Raw genomic sequence first — 17,511 nt, 5'->3', positions numbered from 1 at the left:
TACACATCACAGTCATGGATGAGAAGACTCAACATAGGAAAGATTTAAATTCTCTGCAAAGGGATGTATAGATTTAATGCAGTATCAGTCAAAATCCAGCAGGAATTTTTGTAGCTATAGACAAGCTGAATCATAAATTTATATCAAAAGCAAAGAACTAGAATAGCCAGAACAATATGGAAAAAGAAAAATCACATTAGAGAAATTAAACTACATGCTTTAAAGACATTATAAACCTACAGTAATCAAGACAGTGTGGTATTGGTGAAACAACAGACATACGGATCAATGGACAGAATATAAAGTCCAGAAAGAAACCCTCATTGATTTTGATAAAGGTGCAAAGGCACTTCAGTGGAGAAAGGACAGTTTCTCAACAAGTGGTGTTGTAACAATTGGTTATCCATATGCAAAAAAAAAATAGGAAACTTGACCTAAACCTTTATATAAAAATTAACTCAAAATGGATCATAATCTAAATTAAATACATAAAATCATACAATTTTTAGAAAGGAACATAGTGGGGAAATAATTGTGACCTGGAGCTAGGCAAAGATTTCCTAGACAAAACACCAAAAGTAAGATACACTTTAAAAATGATAAATTGGACTTCACTGAAATTTCAAAACTTTTGTTCTGTGAAAGGCACTCTTAGGATAATGAAAAGTCAAGGTACAAACTGGTAAAACAAAAATTGTCAAATCACATTTATGACTCAAAAAACGCAATTAAAAATGGGCAAAAAATTTGAACTGAAGCATTGCTAAAGAGGATATAGAAATGGCAAATAAGCACATGAAAAGCTGTTAACATCATTAGCCAGTAGAGAAACACAAATTAAAACTACAATGAAATACCAACACACATCTTGTAGAATAACTAAAAAATAAATAAAAATTAAAAAATAAAACCCCAAACAATAAGAGTGGTTTATCTGCTTCTTATAAGGTTAATCAAACATTTACCATATGACACGACAATCTCACTCCTGGGTATTTACCCTAGAGAAATAAAAACTTATGTTCACACAAATACCTAATCACAAAAGTTTGTAGCAGCTCTGTTCATAATCAGCAAACATGAGTCTATTCAGTGAATGGGTAAACAACAGTGGTTCATCCACACAGTGGAATTCTACTGAGCATAACAACTTGGATGAATCATAAGACATTACGCAGAATGAAAGAAGCCAGTCTCAAAGGTTCCATACTGTATGATTCCATTTGTAAGACATTGTGAAAAAGACAAAACTATGGCAATGGAGCACAGATCAGTGGTTGCCAGGGTTTCAGGGTGGGGTAAAGGTGTAACTACAATAAAAATACCAACCAGGGCTTGCGTTTAGGTCTGGACAATCATTCTAAAGTTCATTAGAAAAATAAACAAGTAAGAGCTGCCAAGAACATTCTGAAAAAGATAAGTAATAAAGGTGGATTTGCTCTATGAAAATGAAAATGTATCATAATTTGGAGTGTAACAGTGGAGTATGAGTAAACAGACAAATCACTGAAAAACTATAGACCATCCCAAAATAGATCCAAATACAACTGGGAATTTAGTATATGGCAGAGAGGGGACGTGCCCATCAACAGGTTAAAAAGTGGATTAATTCAATAAATAGTTTGGGGACACTTGAGTATCTCTGTGGGGAAGAAAAAACTGTATACTGACTCTATTCCTTCTACCTTAATAAATTCCAAATCAATGAAAGATTTAAAGTAAGAACAAAATGAAACAATTAAAGTACTAGAATAAGTTTTTTGTAATTTTAGAGTAAAAAAAAAAAGCTTTTTTCACTATGTCACACACTTTGGAAGCCATAAAAGAAAAGACTAATAAATTGGACTATTTAAATGTTTTTGGGGGGAACTTTCCAGAACGCTCGGTGAAAAGGCGGAGGAGCAGCGGCTGCCCGAGCTGCGCACGGCAACCTTCTCCTTCCCGCTCCCCCACACCAGCATCGGCAACCTTCTCCTTCCCGCTCCCCCGCACCAGCATCGGTCTGCTCACCAGCTGTAGGAAACGGTGAAAGAAACCACTTATTATGATGTTTTGGGGGTCAAACCCAATGCCACCCAAGAAGAACTGAAAAAGGCTTACAGGAAACTGGCCTTGAAGTACCACCCTGATAAGAATCCAAATGAAGGAGAGAAGTTTAAACAGATTTCTCAAGCTTATGAAGTGCTCTCTGATGCAAAGAAAAGGGAATTATATGACAAAAGAGGAGAGCAGGCAGTTAAAGAAGGTGGAGCAGGTGGCAGTTTTGGCTCCCCCATGGACATCTTTGATACGTTTTTTGGAGGAGGAGGCAGGATACAGAGAGAAAGGAGAGGTAAAAATGTTGTGCATCAACTCACAGTAACCTTAGAAGATTTATATAATGGTGCAACAAGAAAACTAGCTCTGCAAAAGAATGTGATTTGTGACAAATGTGAAGGCCGAGGTGGTAAGAAAGGAGCAGTAGAGTGCTGTCCCAATTGCCGAGGTACTGGAATGCAAATAATAATTCATCAAATAGGACCTGAAATGGTTCAGCAAATTCAGTCTGTCTGCATGGAGTGCCAGGGCCATGGAGAGCAGATCAGTCCTAAAGATAGATGTAAAAGCTGCAATGGAAGGAAGATAGTTCAAGAGAAGAAAATTCTAGAAGTTCATATTGACATAGGCATGAAAGATGGCCAGAAGATAACATTCCATGGTGAAGGAGACCAAGAACCAGGACTGGAGCCAGGAGATATTATCATCGTTTTAGATCAGAAGGACCATGCTGTTTTTACTTGACAAGGAGAAGACCTTTTCACGTGCATGGACGTACAGCTGGTTGAGGCATTGTGTGGCTTCCAAAGGCCAATATCTACTCTTGACAACCAAACCATAGTCATCACTTCTCATCCAGGTCAGATTGTCAAGTATGGAGGTATCAAGTGTGTGCTAAATGAAGGCATGCCAATTTATCGTAGACCACATGAAAAGGGTCGCCTAATCATTGAATTTAAGGTAAACTTTCCTGAGAATGGCTTTCTCTCCCCTGATAAACTCTCTTTGCTGGAAAAACTCCTACCTGAGAGGAAGGAAGTAGAAGAGACTGATGAAATGGACCAGGTAGAACTAGTGGACTTTGATCCAAATCAGGAAAGACAGTGCCATTACAATGGAGAAGCATATGAGGATGACGAACATCATCCTCGGGGTGGTGTTCAGTGTCAGACCTCCTAATGGGGCCAGTGAATAACACTCACTGCTGGCATGTTATTTGCAGTAGTGATTGAGTGAAGCACTATAATCATAATGTGCTCACTACTTGCTACTGTTTGTTTTAATATTCAACTATAGTAGTGTTTTAAAAGTTAAATGAAGAATAAACTCGAATATAAAAGTTCAAAACAAATTTTTTTGAACAGGTAGAATAAAAAGTTTTTTAATCAAATAAAAACTTAGAAATTATTTAAGATACATATTACAGAAAAAAGGGCTAATTTCTGTAATATATAAAGAGCTTCTCCTAACCAATAAGAAAAAGACCAACAATCTAATACAAAATTTTATAAATATGTGAATACATAGTTCATAGAAAAAGAAAATACATTCAACTTTCTTAATAAGATAAATGCAAAGTAAAACTATAGGATAACTCCTTGTATATGCCAGAACCATATGAACAAAACAGTACGATAGTATAATGTTTAGGTAAGAATGTGAGGAAACAGACACCTTCATATGATGTTGCTTGGAATGTAATTTAATTCAGCATTTATCTATCGGCAGAGTGTTGATTAAATCAAGTGTGGTACGTTCATTCTGTTGACTACCAGCTCCCAACTCAAGTCTTTTCCTTGCTGTCGTAAAGGAAAGCTTCTCCCCTGGAGTTCAACAGGGACCCTTGCTCCATCAGCTCTTTGCTCATGGATCACCCTCTCAGTGGGTCTTTCCTAATCTCCCAATTTAAAATTGCACCCACTTCCTATGCCTTTTTTTTTCTGCTTTATTTTTCTTAATGATGCACACCACCATCTGACATACTATATACATCTTTTCATAATTTACTGTCCATCTCTCCTCTCCAGAATGTGTATCAGAAAGGGCTACTCTGTCTTTGGCACCTAGAACGATGCTAGGCACACAGTAGCTGCTCAATAATACTACTTACTAAGAATGAGGCAGCTCTTTACGTACTAATGGAAACCAATCTAATACAAGTTATAGTGTTACATTGAAAAAGCAAGATGCAATATGTGTGTGAAGTATGCCACATTTGCACAAGAGAAAAGAAAGGAAAAAGTGTCCATCGCTGGAAGGATCGATGAGAAATTGTAACATGTTGGCCTCTGGGGAGCTGATTGGGTGAGGCAGGGTGGGAAGTGGGGAAGGGAGACTTACTTTTTACTGTATAGCTTTTCCACCTTTTCAATTCTTTATCCTGTATTATTCCTTCAAAGTTTGCATAATTTATAGTTTAAAAATATATAACGGGGCTTCCCTGGTGGCGCAGTGGTTGAGAATCTGCCTGCTAATGCAGGGGATACGGGTTCGCGCCCTGGTCTGGGAGGATCCCACATGCCGCAGAGCAACTAGGCCCGTGAGCCACAATTACTGAGCCTGCGCGTCTGGAGCCTGTGCTCCGCAACAAGAGAGGCCGCGATAGTGAGAGGCCCGCGCACCGCGATGAAGAGTGGCCCCCGCTTGCCGCAACTAGAGAAAGCCCTCGCGCAGAAACGAAGACCCAACACAGCCAAAAATAAATAAATAAATAAGTTTAAAAATAAAAAATAAAAAAAAATTAAAAAAAATAGTAATTGATTTAAAAAAAAATATATATATATATATATATAACAATATGGGACCTCCCTGGTGGTCCAGTGGTTGAGACTTTGCCTTCCAATGCGAGGTGGGGGTGGGGGGTGCGTGTTTGATCCCTAGTCGGGGAGCTGAGATTCCCACATGCCTCCTGGCCAAGAAACCAAGACATAAAACAGAAGCAATGTTGTAACAAATTCAATAAAGACTTTAAAAATGGTCCACATTCAAAAAACAAAATCTTTAATAAAATAATATGTAACAATCTTAAAAATATGGAAGTCCTCTAACCTATAATACCACTTCTAGAAATTTATCCTAAGTACATAAAAACTGTTCAAGGATAATCATTGAAGTATGGATAGAAAAAAATCTGGAAACAACACAACTAGATTATGTTGTAGGTTAAGTCCCTGCAAGGAAGTACTGTACAGCTGTTAAAATATATTTATCTGTGTTGATTTAAAGTTCACAGTATATTGCTGGTTAAAAATGATACTTTTTTAGAGTGTGTGTGAAAATGTGTGTGTGTTCACTGGATTTAGGGGGGACTTTTACTATCTATACATTTTTATACTGGTTGCATTTTTATAATAAATTACTTTTGAGATCAAAACAAAGACAATGAAAAAAATAAGGTCACTTCTTCAACAGAAAATTTTATAAGATGAAACATGCAAAATAAGTTGTTTCTCTTTATAATTATTTTAAATGTTTCTTTAAATTTCCAAGCTGCATAAAAAAAACAAAAAAACAATGACAATGAAAATATTTTCATGTTGGAGAAAATACAATGTCTCTTTCACTCACACCTTGCAGTAATGAAGGCCATGCTCTTTAACCAAGAAAGAAAGTGCTCTCGCCATGATCTCAGCTATTAATTTTGGGCATAAGACAGCAAGAAATCAAGTAATAATGAGTGTGGTTATAATAGTTAACATTTACCTCATGTTTAATTTGTGCCAGGAACTGCTCTAAATAAATGCTTTTATGTGCAGGAACTCATAGAATGCCCCCAACAGCACCAAGAGGGAGGAGACGAGGATACACCCCACTCACAGGTGAGGAAAATGAGACAGAGTTTGTTCAAAGTCATCCTAGTCACCTCCAGCACCTGGGTACCCTTCTCCTTGGACCTCACCCCCTGCACTGCCATTACTTGTTAATTTGTCCATCTCCTCAAACAGACGATGCAAATTTTCAGACTCATTCAACTGTGGATTTCCAGCCTAGCACAGTTCAGAAACACGGCATATGCTATTGAACCTTTGTTTATTGAATCCATGTGAATGACAAACAAAGAAAAAGGTCCCAACCAGGGCAGCCCAGCACCCGAGAGGTGCTACCTGCAGGGCTCCTGTTGAGAGGAAAGACCCTCATGAGGGACTCCCAGGGGAGAAGCCCAACCTGGGCTCTAACTAGGAAACAGAGGAAGTACCCCAACTCCTCCCAATTTATAGCATGTGCTTGCACAACTACAAATCTTATAACAGCAGATATTAGAGGTGCATATTTCATTACTTTCAGCATTGCGTATTTATAATTTAGCAGTGTGTAAAAATTTATAAAGGCACAACTAGTGGTTGGTTAATGACGGTTACTGTGGCAGCCCATATTTAGTGTATTTTTCATGTCACGGAAATCTGGCCTGGAACAGAATGCCACATTCATAAAACAGGTGATGAAAAGGGGGAGACATGGGCCAGGGGCTTTGTGACAAAACGCTCCTAGACTCACACAGGCTGTCCCTCTACTGTCAGTGAGAGGCGAGCTGCTCCAAAAAAGACACGTGAGAGCAGATGCAGAGGGGTCAGAGGCATCTCTCGATGAGCCAGATGCATGGGAGCCCACTGCCAGCCCAGCTTCAAAGAGCAAAGCTTTCTGATGGAGAATAGTTAAGACGAGAGACCCCCAAGAGAAAGCGGTCGATGCTACTGCTGTATTGACAAATGCATAATTTCATCTTGGAAAAAGAAATCCTCTGCCTTTCCAAAAGTGAGTCCTAAAATAGCTGCCTTTCAAGAACCGGCGTCCTAATTGAGTTTTTATTCATCAGTGGCTACAAATGAGCCAGAGCAGGTCCTGGAAGTTTACCCCCGAAGCCATGGCTCTGGTCTCACAACTCATCAATTCTAGGCATTGGATGACATGGCGCTGGGCCCAGGGGCCGGGCAAGCCTGCAGCCCGGCCCCATTACAGAGCTCCGGGTAGGGCTGGGAAGGCGGAGGCCTGATGCTGCAGGAGGTGAGAGCTGGCTGGGCGGGGGCCAAGGGGAATGACGGCTTTGCAGCAGAGATCCCAAGAGCACCCCTCCTGCCCCCCAGCACCCATCGTCCCTGCCCTGCCCTCCAAAGACAAGAAAGAGCTTTGGCTCTTCCTGTCCTATCCATACTGTGGGGAAGAGGTGAGGGGACTTCCGGGCAGGTGTCATTAAATCTATCCATAGGTTAAGCACTGCCAAGCTCTGCTCAGGTCACCCCAGGGTCAGGCAGAGCCCAAAGTGCTGCCCGTCCAGGCTGAGAGGGATTCTCCCCAGGCCCCACCTGGCAAACCCCCTACGGTTACCAACAAGGGCTGAGAAACCACAAGACCCCTTGTACTCCCCAAACACAAAGTCAAGGGATTTGATAAAGAGAGTCATCTATTTTCACTTAGTACAACAATTAAAGCAGATCCATATTTTCAAACCATCATCCTGAACAAGTCAAACCACACTATAAATCAAAAAAGAATAATTAGAACCTACACTTCTCACAATACCACAGAGTAAGGCAATTACAAGGCACTTCTAATGAGCAATTTATGTAATTGAAAAAGTCAGACCCATACTATGCGAAGAACACTTCAGTGAATTACTGCCAGGGACTCTGTGCCCTTTGATCCTTGTGCCTGGCCCCTGCTGTGTGACTTCTCAGTCACCCTCTCCTTGTAGTTCTGGGCACCTGGAAAATAGCCACAGAAGATTTTCTTCATAAGCTCAGACTGTGCCTCATACTTCGAAAGCACATTTAATACCAACTTGCATAAAGGATGGTGGCTAATTGCTGCTAGCATCCAATATGAGCGCTGTATCTCATCTATGATATGCAATTTAGAAGCTATATTCTAGTAAGAGAATTTTATGACTTGCTGTCACGATAAATAAAAGTTTATGGCATAAGGGAATTAATATTTACTTTGAGTGCAACGCAGACTCTTCAAATAAAGTTGTTCTGGAATCACTTTACACCAGGACAGTTGGGAAATGTTGCCAACCGGCAGCAGGACTTGAATTCGCTTCCCCTTATCACCCGCCGATGACTGACAATCTTTCCATTTTCTGGTTCAACCTGTTTCCGGACAATTTTTTAAACAATTGCTGTAGTTAAAAACGTTGGTGTTGGATGTGATGTGTTAGATGTCTGCTGAGCTGGCAGCACGTGCAGGGGTGGGGCAGGAGGAGAAGGGGAGAAAGAGGGGGGGGGGGGTGGTGGATGATTCCGTGCCAGCGTCTGAAGGAGCGTTCGGAAGGAGCAGCTTTGGAAGAAGGAAAAGGACGTGTTCTGAGTGAGCCCCTCTAATGCTGTTGTTTTCAGAAGGGCATTTGTGACTCATCGGACATTCAATCTGTTGCTTTTACGTGAAGGAAAATTTTTAAAAAGAATACTAGCTCACATCTAAATTACGCAGTGGCTGCTTGATTCTAACATAACTATACAGCAAGCAATTCTCTTACTTTATCCTAAATTATAATTTACTGAAGGTGTGGGGAGCAGTTATTCCAGATCTTAAGTGAGTCAGAACTGCAGTCAGGTTTACCGTGAAGCTACCAGTACTGAGGCTTCAGGACTGCCCCCAGCCTCACCACCCGTGTGTTGCATGGACAGACCCCTTTCAAGATGCTAGGCCTAATTTTGTGTTCATTATTTTGTATTTATACAAGATCCCCAACTGTATTGGCTTCAGACCCTAAAAAATTGGCATCTGCCCCTGATCAGAAATAAACTTACATTTCAAAGCAAAACAAAACAAATTCCTAAGAGGAGTGGGAACTTCTGTCCCAGGGTGGGGTTGGGACCTCTCGAGGTCCTTGGCATGAGTGTTCTCGATGGCGCACGTGGGGTTGCGGTGGTGGTGCGGCCGGGGAGGGGATGGAGATGTAGGGCTTTATCTGAAAGGTCCAGGAGACTAAGACGCAATGGCCAGCTTCCGACTCAGGGGAGCCGCCGGCTGCCGATGAGGCTGGATGCTCTCCGAGTCTGAGTCATGCAGCAGCAGGAGGCAAGTTGCCCAGACTATAAACAAGTGGAGAATTCCAGAGAAAGCAGGGATTAGTGGGGCGGGCCAGACCACCCACCTTCTCCCCCTGCCTTAGTCCCTATGAGTCACAGGCAGGATTGTCATAAGGGGGTGGGGGAGACAGCTGATGATGCTGTCACAGGGCCAGATCTGAAGCTCTTGCTCAGAGGCTGAGATGGTTTTAATAATATTCCTAGTTGTAAAGAGTGCCTTTAATATAAAGAAATCAAGTCGTTTCATATACTGTTTTGCTACAAAGAATAGTTTTACTATTGGTCTTCTTAATGACCAATCCATAAACACACAGAATGACCTGGGTAAGGACCCCAAGTCTCTATACCTTCAGCTCATATTTTGAAACAAAATTTTCAGATATTTTGAAGATGAGGAGCCAGTCCCAGAGAGGGGAAGGTACTTGTTTAAGGTCACACAGCAAGTCAGTGGAGTGAGGCAAGATGCAAACTCAAGACATCTGACTCTATTATGGTAGCCCCTTCGTTAAAGCAAGTCACCTCCTTAGGTCACTGCTGGAGAAGGAAGAAGCCAGCTGGGCATCCAGAAACCCTGAGCCTGGTTGGCAATGGAGCAGAGGGGAAGGGAGGCCCAAATGCTAACCGCTCAGGAGTGCCCGTCTTGAATGTTTTGGTGTCCTCTATCTCCGTGCATGAGTCCAGACTCACCCTTCTCTCCAAGACGCTCCCTGAGTGCATTGCTGAGGCCCTAGGTCAGGGACTTGGCGTTCCAGGACCTAGCACAATGCCTGGCACATCTTAGGTGCTCAATAAAAGTTTGCTGGATAAACAAGTTAATAGGTCTCTATTGTAGAATGTATTGAGACATCTATGAAACATCCTTCAGATAGAAGTGATGAAATATGCAACAGACTTCTGGTACTCCAGGGCCATTTGGGCACAAAGCTCTAGAATGTCCCCTGTAGCAAGTCACAGGAATCCCAAGATCGTAGATGGAGGGAGGTACCTGTGTCAACAGACCCCCAGGAGAGAGGGTGACATGCACCAGGTCAGAGAGAGCTACCGGTCCCGTTTCAATTCCCAGTCAGGGAAAAGACAATCATTGTCCCTCCAAGCTGAAAATCCATTCCTGGCCACCCCAGGGACCCTGGGCGGAACTTGTCAGTGGCCTTTCTAGAGCAGAAAGTAGCTTTGATATAAGGAACAGGGGAGGTCTGTTGCACGGGAGCATCCTGGGTTGGGGCGGGGGGACCGTGCATCTCTGGGGAATGCTGAGGAGGAATTCAGCCCTCATAGCTGCACCCAGGACCCCTGCCATGTTTCCTTGGCTCTCGCCCTGCACCGCCCCCTCGGGAAGTCCACCCAGTCCTCAGCCCTGGAGCTCTCTGTCCAACCACATTCCACAGAGTCTTCCTTGAGAACCCGCCCCTGCAAGTTCCCTACAGACACCAGCCTAAAAGTGCAACCACCACATCTTTACAATGGTCTTTGTTTATTTCAGATTGCAAATTGTCTGATGATTTTCTTTCAATGAAAAGGACTGCTCTGTATCACGCTGCAAACACATACAGAACTGTTGCCCATCAGGGTGAAGATCTGGTGCAGGGGATGGGAGGAAACAGTAGACATTAAATCAAAGCAACTCAGCTTCCAGCCACAATGAAGGGACTGAAGCTGGACCTGCCCTCCTGCTGGAAACAGCCATAAAACTTGATGAAAATATCTGAGGCTACTCTTTGCAGGCACTGGATGACAGGCAGTTCAGGACTGTGATCCCATAAGAAAGAAAACACACAAGGTGAGCCCTACATCTGCCGAATTTCTGGACCATTACGCAGGGAGGTGGGGTCCAAGCTGGGCACAGCAGCCTCCCTGATCAGAGAAGGCTAAAATCAGAATCTGGGGCTGCCGAAGCAGCTAGAATTTGCAGGTCTGAGCCCTGGAGAGAAGGGAGCTGTGTAGAAGCAAGTCTGCAGAAGTCTGTTTGGAGGTTCCTGGGGGGTACCTGGTTGAGGGCAGAGCTGCCCATATGCAGGGCAAGACTCTAGATACTATAGCACTGAAGGCTAAACAGCGAAACTGGAGGTCACGCAGGGTTGGGGGACCTTGAATTATGGCCCAGCCAGATGTGAGAACCCTCACTGGGTACCTGTAGCATTCACTTAAGACTCCAGAAAGCCCAGGCTTAAGAGGAAGGACCACATCCTTGCATAAGCAGCAGAGCATTCAACTAAGGGCAAAACCAAAATAGACCAACCATATCAAAACAGTAGAACCAAGTCATCTGTCAGAACAAAAATCAACATGCTTTACAGAAAACAACACAATCCAGACTCCCTACAACACAAGTTCCATAATATCTAGAGTATACCATGTTCATAGATTGAAATTGGTCTACAGATTTAATAATCAAAATCAAAAAGAGCTTTTTTTAGGGGGGAGAAATTGTTTTTGCAAAATTAGGATCTTTCTGAACATACAGTTTTGCAGTTTCTTTTCCCATTGATCCTCCATCCCCATCCCAATCATACCCCCATCAGGCATTTGGCAAAGCTAACCATTTCCTCTTCAGAGTTCCTCTTCACTTGGTGTCCTGGTCATCACGCTTTCCTGGTTCTCCTCTGCCTCATGATTCCCTTTGTCTCCTTTTCCTCTGCTGGCTCTCCCTATTTCTCCCAGACTGATAAATGTTTTAGGTGTCATAGGGGCTCAGTCTTTGGTCATTTTCTCTCCTCTGTACACTTTCCCTGGGTGGTCACCCATGACTGATGCCTACAAAAGTCTGCATCTCTGGTCTGACTGCTCCCCTGAACTCCAGATTATATATCCAATAGTTTACTCAACAGCCACACTTGGGTGTTGCATTCAATGTGGCTGAAACATACCTCTTGATCTCCCCCCAAGCCCTCTCCTCTCCTATGATTCTCTATGTCCGTTAATAGCACCAACCTTCATCCAGCTGCTCAGGCTGCAACTTGGGAATCATCTTCCTATTTTTCTTTCCCCTTATCCCACATCCAAGTTATCAACAAGTTCTACCAACAATATCTTCAAAATGCACCCCCTGTCAGCTCACTTCTCACCACCTCCACTGCTGCTAAAGTAACTGAACAACCATCTTTTCTTGTCTGGAAGACTGAAAGTGGAGCAATGGTACAACGAGATAGGTAGGAGCACGGATGCTGGGGCCAGATAGCATGAGGCCAAACCCTGGCCCTGCCGCTTAACTAGCTGCATAAGCTTGGGCAAAATACTTAATCTCTCTGTGGCTCATTTTCCATCTGTAAGGTGGAGTTCCTAATAGCACCTTCCTCACTCAGAAGACTGGTACAAAAGACTTTGAGTCAAGGGTCCTAGAAGGCTCACTCCCTTTGGCTCTTCTCACTTGCTCTGATGTGTTGTGAGTGTGACCTGCAGAGGTCCACATGGCGGAGAACTGAGGTGGCATCCAGCAAACAGCTAGTGATGAACTGAAGCCCTCAGTCCAACAGCTCATGAGAAACTGAACTCTCCCAACAACCATGTGAGTGAGCTTGGAAGATCTGGGCCCAGTTGGCCCTGGAGATGACCGCAGCCCTGATTGTCACCTGGTCTGCAGTCTTGGGAGAGACCCCGAGCTGGAGGACCCAACTAAACCATGCCTGGATCCCCAGCCCACACAAATGGTTAGGAATAAATATGGCTGTTGTAAGCTGCTGAGTTTTGGAGTAATTTGTTACCCAAACCTTGGTAACTAATACACCCTGCCTTCTTAGAGGCACCGATCACCTCCTGGATTGTATCTGTCCATTGTGTCAGTCTCCCCTGCTGCTAGTAAGCTACACGAGGCCATGGATATTATCTGTCTGGTTCACTTCTGAATCCCTAGGAACTAGGACCATGCCATGGCAAGCACTCAATAAGTATTTGTTGAATAGATGAATAAATATCACACAGTGGGCCTTTTCCTGTGTGGCTATGTGATGTTGAAATGACGAACACCTGGAAGTAATTTGGAAAAGACTTCTTAAACTACACCCCCGATTCACAGTACCACCAGCCATTCAATCTGCCAGTGTGCACTAGGGCGCTGCCAGACTCCATGGTGCAGACTGGAAAGAAGCATATAGCAAACCCTCCCCTGAAGGAGCTACAATCTGGTTGAAAGGAAGAAGTCAGCTCGTGAAAACGCGTAGAGGGGTTTAGTTCTCAGTCCTGGGCCGCTGACCGAAAGATCTTACGTGGAGATCCGTGGGTCCCCTGATGACACTGAGCACATGTGTGAGCCACGTGCCGCTCCAAGCGCTGGACACGTGCTGCCCCACATGTGTACATCTCCAACCCCCAGAGAGGGAGGTGCCACTATGATCCTGGTTTTACTGATAGAAAACCAAAGCAGAAAGGACTTGAATAGCTGCTCACGGTCACATGATGGGTAAATGCTAGAGCCAGTGTTTGACACCTGAAAGACGACTGCTAGCCCAGCCCGTGCCCCAGCCCATATGCGGTGACTGGCCCGTGTCCCCGCTCACACGCAACGACTGGCCCCTGTCCCTGCCCACATGTGATGATTGGCCAGGCAGCCAGATGGAGGCGGGGTATGAGGGGAGGAAAGTCGACACCAGAATGACCTTGGAGACCAGGTCAAGTGCGGAGGGAAGCTGTGGGGCAAACCTGTGACCAAGGGCCTTGGCCTCAGAGGCCATTAGGGAAAGAACCCCCAGAGTCGCTGCCCCGTGACTCTACCCAGGCAGGGCTGGTCCTCACCTGCAGGGAGTGATGGCAAAGTCGGAGAGTGGCTGTCTTCCCTTTAACCAAGTTCATAAGGCACGGGGATAAAATGAAAAATTATTAACGTCTGACAAGAAATCACTACTCCAGGGACCAGAAAGCTGTATGATTTAGAACATTTTCTTTGGGAAACCGAAGGAGAGCAGGTGGGTTCTATGTTTAAGCCTTTGGGCAGAGGAGGCCAAGGCAGCCCTTTCTCCACAGGGCTGGTCTCACCACGGACCCTGTATGAGCTGGCTGCTGGCCAAGACGGCCTGTCCCTCTGACGCTCTCTCTTGTCCCATGGACAGCTTCCATCGGCGCAGTCCAGTTCTGGGGGCCTGAGTCCACTGTCCTTCAAGGTGACTGCCCATCTCTGCAGTTTCACAAGGATTTATGAGAGCTGTTGAGTTTCCCTCCTTGCCTGCTCCCGGGAGAAACGCAGTGTAGCCCCAAACGCCTACGCTCAGCAAGTGGGCAAGAGTATAAACCCCCAGGGGGGATCAGACCAGGCTGAAGAGCACAGCCCCATCCACAAACCCACGAAGGAGTCCCCCACCACCTGGGGCTCGCCTCCACCTGCCTCCCCTGCCCCCATCCGAGCATCCCAGCCATTTGCACTTCTAGGGAGAGCTTGTTCAGCAGTGATCTCCTCAGGCACCTCCTCTGATGGGCGCCCAGGATTAACTGGTACCATCTGCACAGAAATGAGGGAAGCCTGGATTACTCTGGGCTTGGGGCTCAACTGTGTTTCCCCTGCGAAATGCCTGCCAGTGGTACCCTTGCACTCTTTAACAGGTGGGAAGCATGAGGCTGCTGGCATGGAGCAGAGAAAGGATTACAAAAGCCAAATACTCATTACTACCAAAATCTCCTGCAACCAGCTCCAAAGAGACCCCAAAGGTATTTCTGAGCTTTTGGAGAAAGGTGGGCACGAAATAGCTCGGGACCCTGGCCAGCAATATTACAAGAAGCCGTGAAGATACTCCTCGTCCTCATGCCCAGGGGAAACCCCAATGCCTTGAGGCATTAAGCTGGGATAATTCGTGTCTGGAGTGCCCCATCCAGAGTCCTAAGTGGGATGCTATCCATTTCCAACTCCCCCACCCGCTGCTTCAATTGCATTGAAATAGGAGCATTGTGCTGTAACAGATGAAAGCAGACCGCCACATTATGAAAGCTGTAGTGATGAATACATTTCTCGGTGGATGGCGAGAAAACAAATGACAAACAAACCCAAACAGGAAGGTGCACATGGCTCACAGAACAACCTGGGCCTTCGTGCCATAACACTCTGTATGCTCTATAAATCGGCTCATCATGACTCTTCCGTCTTGGCTGACGAACGACCAAATGGGCTCTGCTCACTCTGAGTGCCAGAGAAACGCCAGCCCGGGAATGGCCTCCAGGTGCGGGCAGGGATGATTCTCTCGGGCCGGCTGCCTTCCAGCACATGTCATCCGGGTCGCAGCGGGCCTCCGGCAGCAGCTTCTGAAGCTGGGGAGGCCTCTGGTCGCTGGGACAAGCTGTGCCTGTGTTCTTCATCCTTTACCAGCCTCCACCCCTACCCCCAGCTTCTCCAGCCCAGGTCCTTCCCTTTCTACTGGAAAGCAGTCAATAGGTGGGGTGCAGCAGAAAAATTACCATGGAAATCAGCTGGGCTTTAGAACTCCCAGCAACCCAGCAGGGAGCTGGACCCATGCCGAGTGCTTGCTGCTTCTTAGGTGATTCTCCAGGATTCCCAGGAGAACGGGCGAGGACTGGCTTTCCGGGAGATCACTCCTGATGTCTGTCTATTTGGTGGTGGAGGATGGGCTGGGGTGGGCCCCTGCTCTGCAGGAACTCCTGTGCAATTCCCAGAGGGGAAGCAAAGCGCAGAAAACACTCGGCTTTGAACTGGGAGGCCTCTGGAAGGGAGCTGGGGGCACGACGGCAATAATGCCAACTCGCTTGGGCAAAGTGGCTGAGTTTTCTAAGTAGGCAAATGCACACCAGCTGCAGGGGCCTCGAACAGGACAGGGAAGGAACAGCAGCCCTCAGTGATTTGTAAGGGCTGGGAAGGGGTTTCTTCAGAAGGAATTCAATCAGGGATCAATTGGGGTGGATCGGGGAGTGTGAGCTTCTCGCTCCTGAGTACAGAGAGTGGGGGACCTCGCATCTGGGCTGACAGTCCCAAGAAAGAAGCAGCACCATTATGTATCATCTTTCAGAAGACAATCAAGTCCTCAGAATGGATGGCGAGGCTGGGGTAGCAGAGGTCGGGGTTTTGGTTTTTGGGGTTTTTTTTTTTAAGATTTTTTTGATGTGGACCATTTTTAAAGTCTTTATTGAATTTGTTGACAGTATTGCTTCTGTTTTATGTTTTGGTTTTTTGGCCCCGAGGCATGTGGGATCTTAGCTCCCTGACCAGGGATCGAACCCACACCCCCTGCCTTGGAAGGCGACGTCTTAACCGCTGGACCACAGGGAAGCCCCAGGCTGGGGGGTTTTAACAGCACCCTCAGCCTCTCCAGTGTATTCAAGCTTCCCATAAAGATCCGAAAGAGATCCACATTCACTGGAGCTGAAACACAAGGTGGCTTCCAGAAAACACAGGATATTGGCTCTGTCTGCTAAATAAGTTCTTTCAAATAACTTTTTTCCTCTCCTTTTCAAACTGCCAGTATGTAAGAGTCGTTCAGAATTGATCCCCAGAGAAGGCTCTGTCCAATAAACCTTCCCTCTAGCTCACATCCCAGGAAGCCTCAGAACAAGCCACTGCTTCAGCAATTCAGTCTCCACATATTTTATTTTTAAAATATTTAATTTCTGGCCACCAGTCCTTAGGTCTCCGATCTGATTTGGTTTCTATACATGGATTTTTCATAGCGTTGGTGGAAAATATATTTAATTTCAAATTTCTTTTTTTTTTTTTTTGGCTGCGCTGTGCAGCATGCGGGATCTTTGCTCACTGACCAGGGATCAAACCCGTGCCCCCTGCAGAGGAGACATGGAGTCTTAACCACTGGACCGCCAGGGAAGTCCTTAATTTCAAATTTCTGCAAACTAAAATATTCAATGTCAACGTCAGAGCACGTGTGAGCCATCCATTCCCCCTCCCCGCGACGCACGCGCCAGCTTTGAGATGGACGTGCGTGCCCTTGGACGGTATTGTCAGATGTTTCCATTTACAGAGCCCCGTCCAAACAGCGGGGGAAGCTGGCATCTGGTTTTCTTCCCTGCATCACTTTCTGTTTCCAGACAGTTGTTGGAAATGTGCCTCTAGAGTTCCAACGAAGAAGCCGAATTTAGGTGACAAGCAAAAACGTCTGATGCTAATGATGCCAATGGAACGGATCCAGGCTCGCTGCCCTGCCCGCACTGGTCACCGTTCCTGCGCTAAATTCTCTGCTCTTCCACTTCTGCCAGCACAGAAGAGTGAAGCCTTAAGCCCAGGGTAGGCTGGAGCTGTTCAGGCAGCTGAAGTAACCCCAGGAAGCATCCCTCCAACAGCGGCTAATTCATCACTAGGAAATAATTTGGGCTTACAGGACAAGTAGATCATTTGCTAGGGGTGATGGGAGGGGGCACTCAGAGGAACGATCAGCCTACTGGGAGCAGGCACCTAATAGACACCTTCTTCCACAACTCCTAGGAGTTATGCATTATTACGTCTATTTCAGATGAGGAAACTGAGGCTCAGAGAGGCCCACCGTGGTTGCATAACTACCCCACGGCA

The 17,511-nt window shown here is 45.4% G+C and overlaps 2 protein-coding genes across 5 annotated transcripts in view; one reads left to right on the top strand and one right to left on the bottom strand.

Annotated features, from left to right (window-relative positions):
* The window catches only part of CAMTA1 (calmodulin binding transcription activator 1), an 888,068-nt gene that overhangs the window by 401,660 nt on the left and 468,897 nt on the right, over positions 1 to 17,511 (bottom strand). The gene's annotated exons all lie outside the window — the stretch shown is intronic.
* Positions 2,005 to 3,292, top strand: LOC103000132 (dnaJ homolog subfamily A member 1-like). The gene is given in 1 exon segment (XM_028163469.2): positions 2,005 to 3,292. A coding segment is annotated over 1 exon segment (942 nt). The 5' UTR covers positions 2,005 to 2,274; the 3' UTR covers positions 3,217 to 3,292.

Source organism: Balaenoptera acutorostrata, chromosome 1, assembly GCF_949987535.1.
Source record: "Balaenoptera acutorostrata chromosome 1, mBalAcu1.1, whole genome shotgun sequence".
Classification (NCBI taxonomy): domain Eukaryota; kingdom Metazoa; phylum Chordata; class Mammalia; order Artiodactyla; family Balaenopteridae; genus Balaenoptera; species Balaenoptera acutorostrata.
This window is presented reverse-complemented; position numbering and strand designations above follow the sequence as displayed.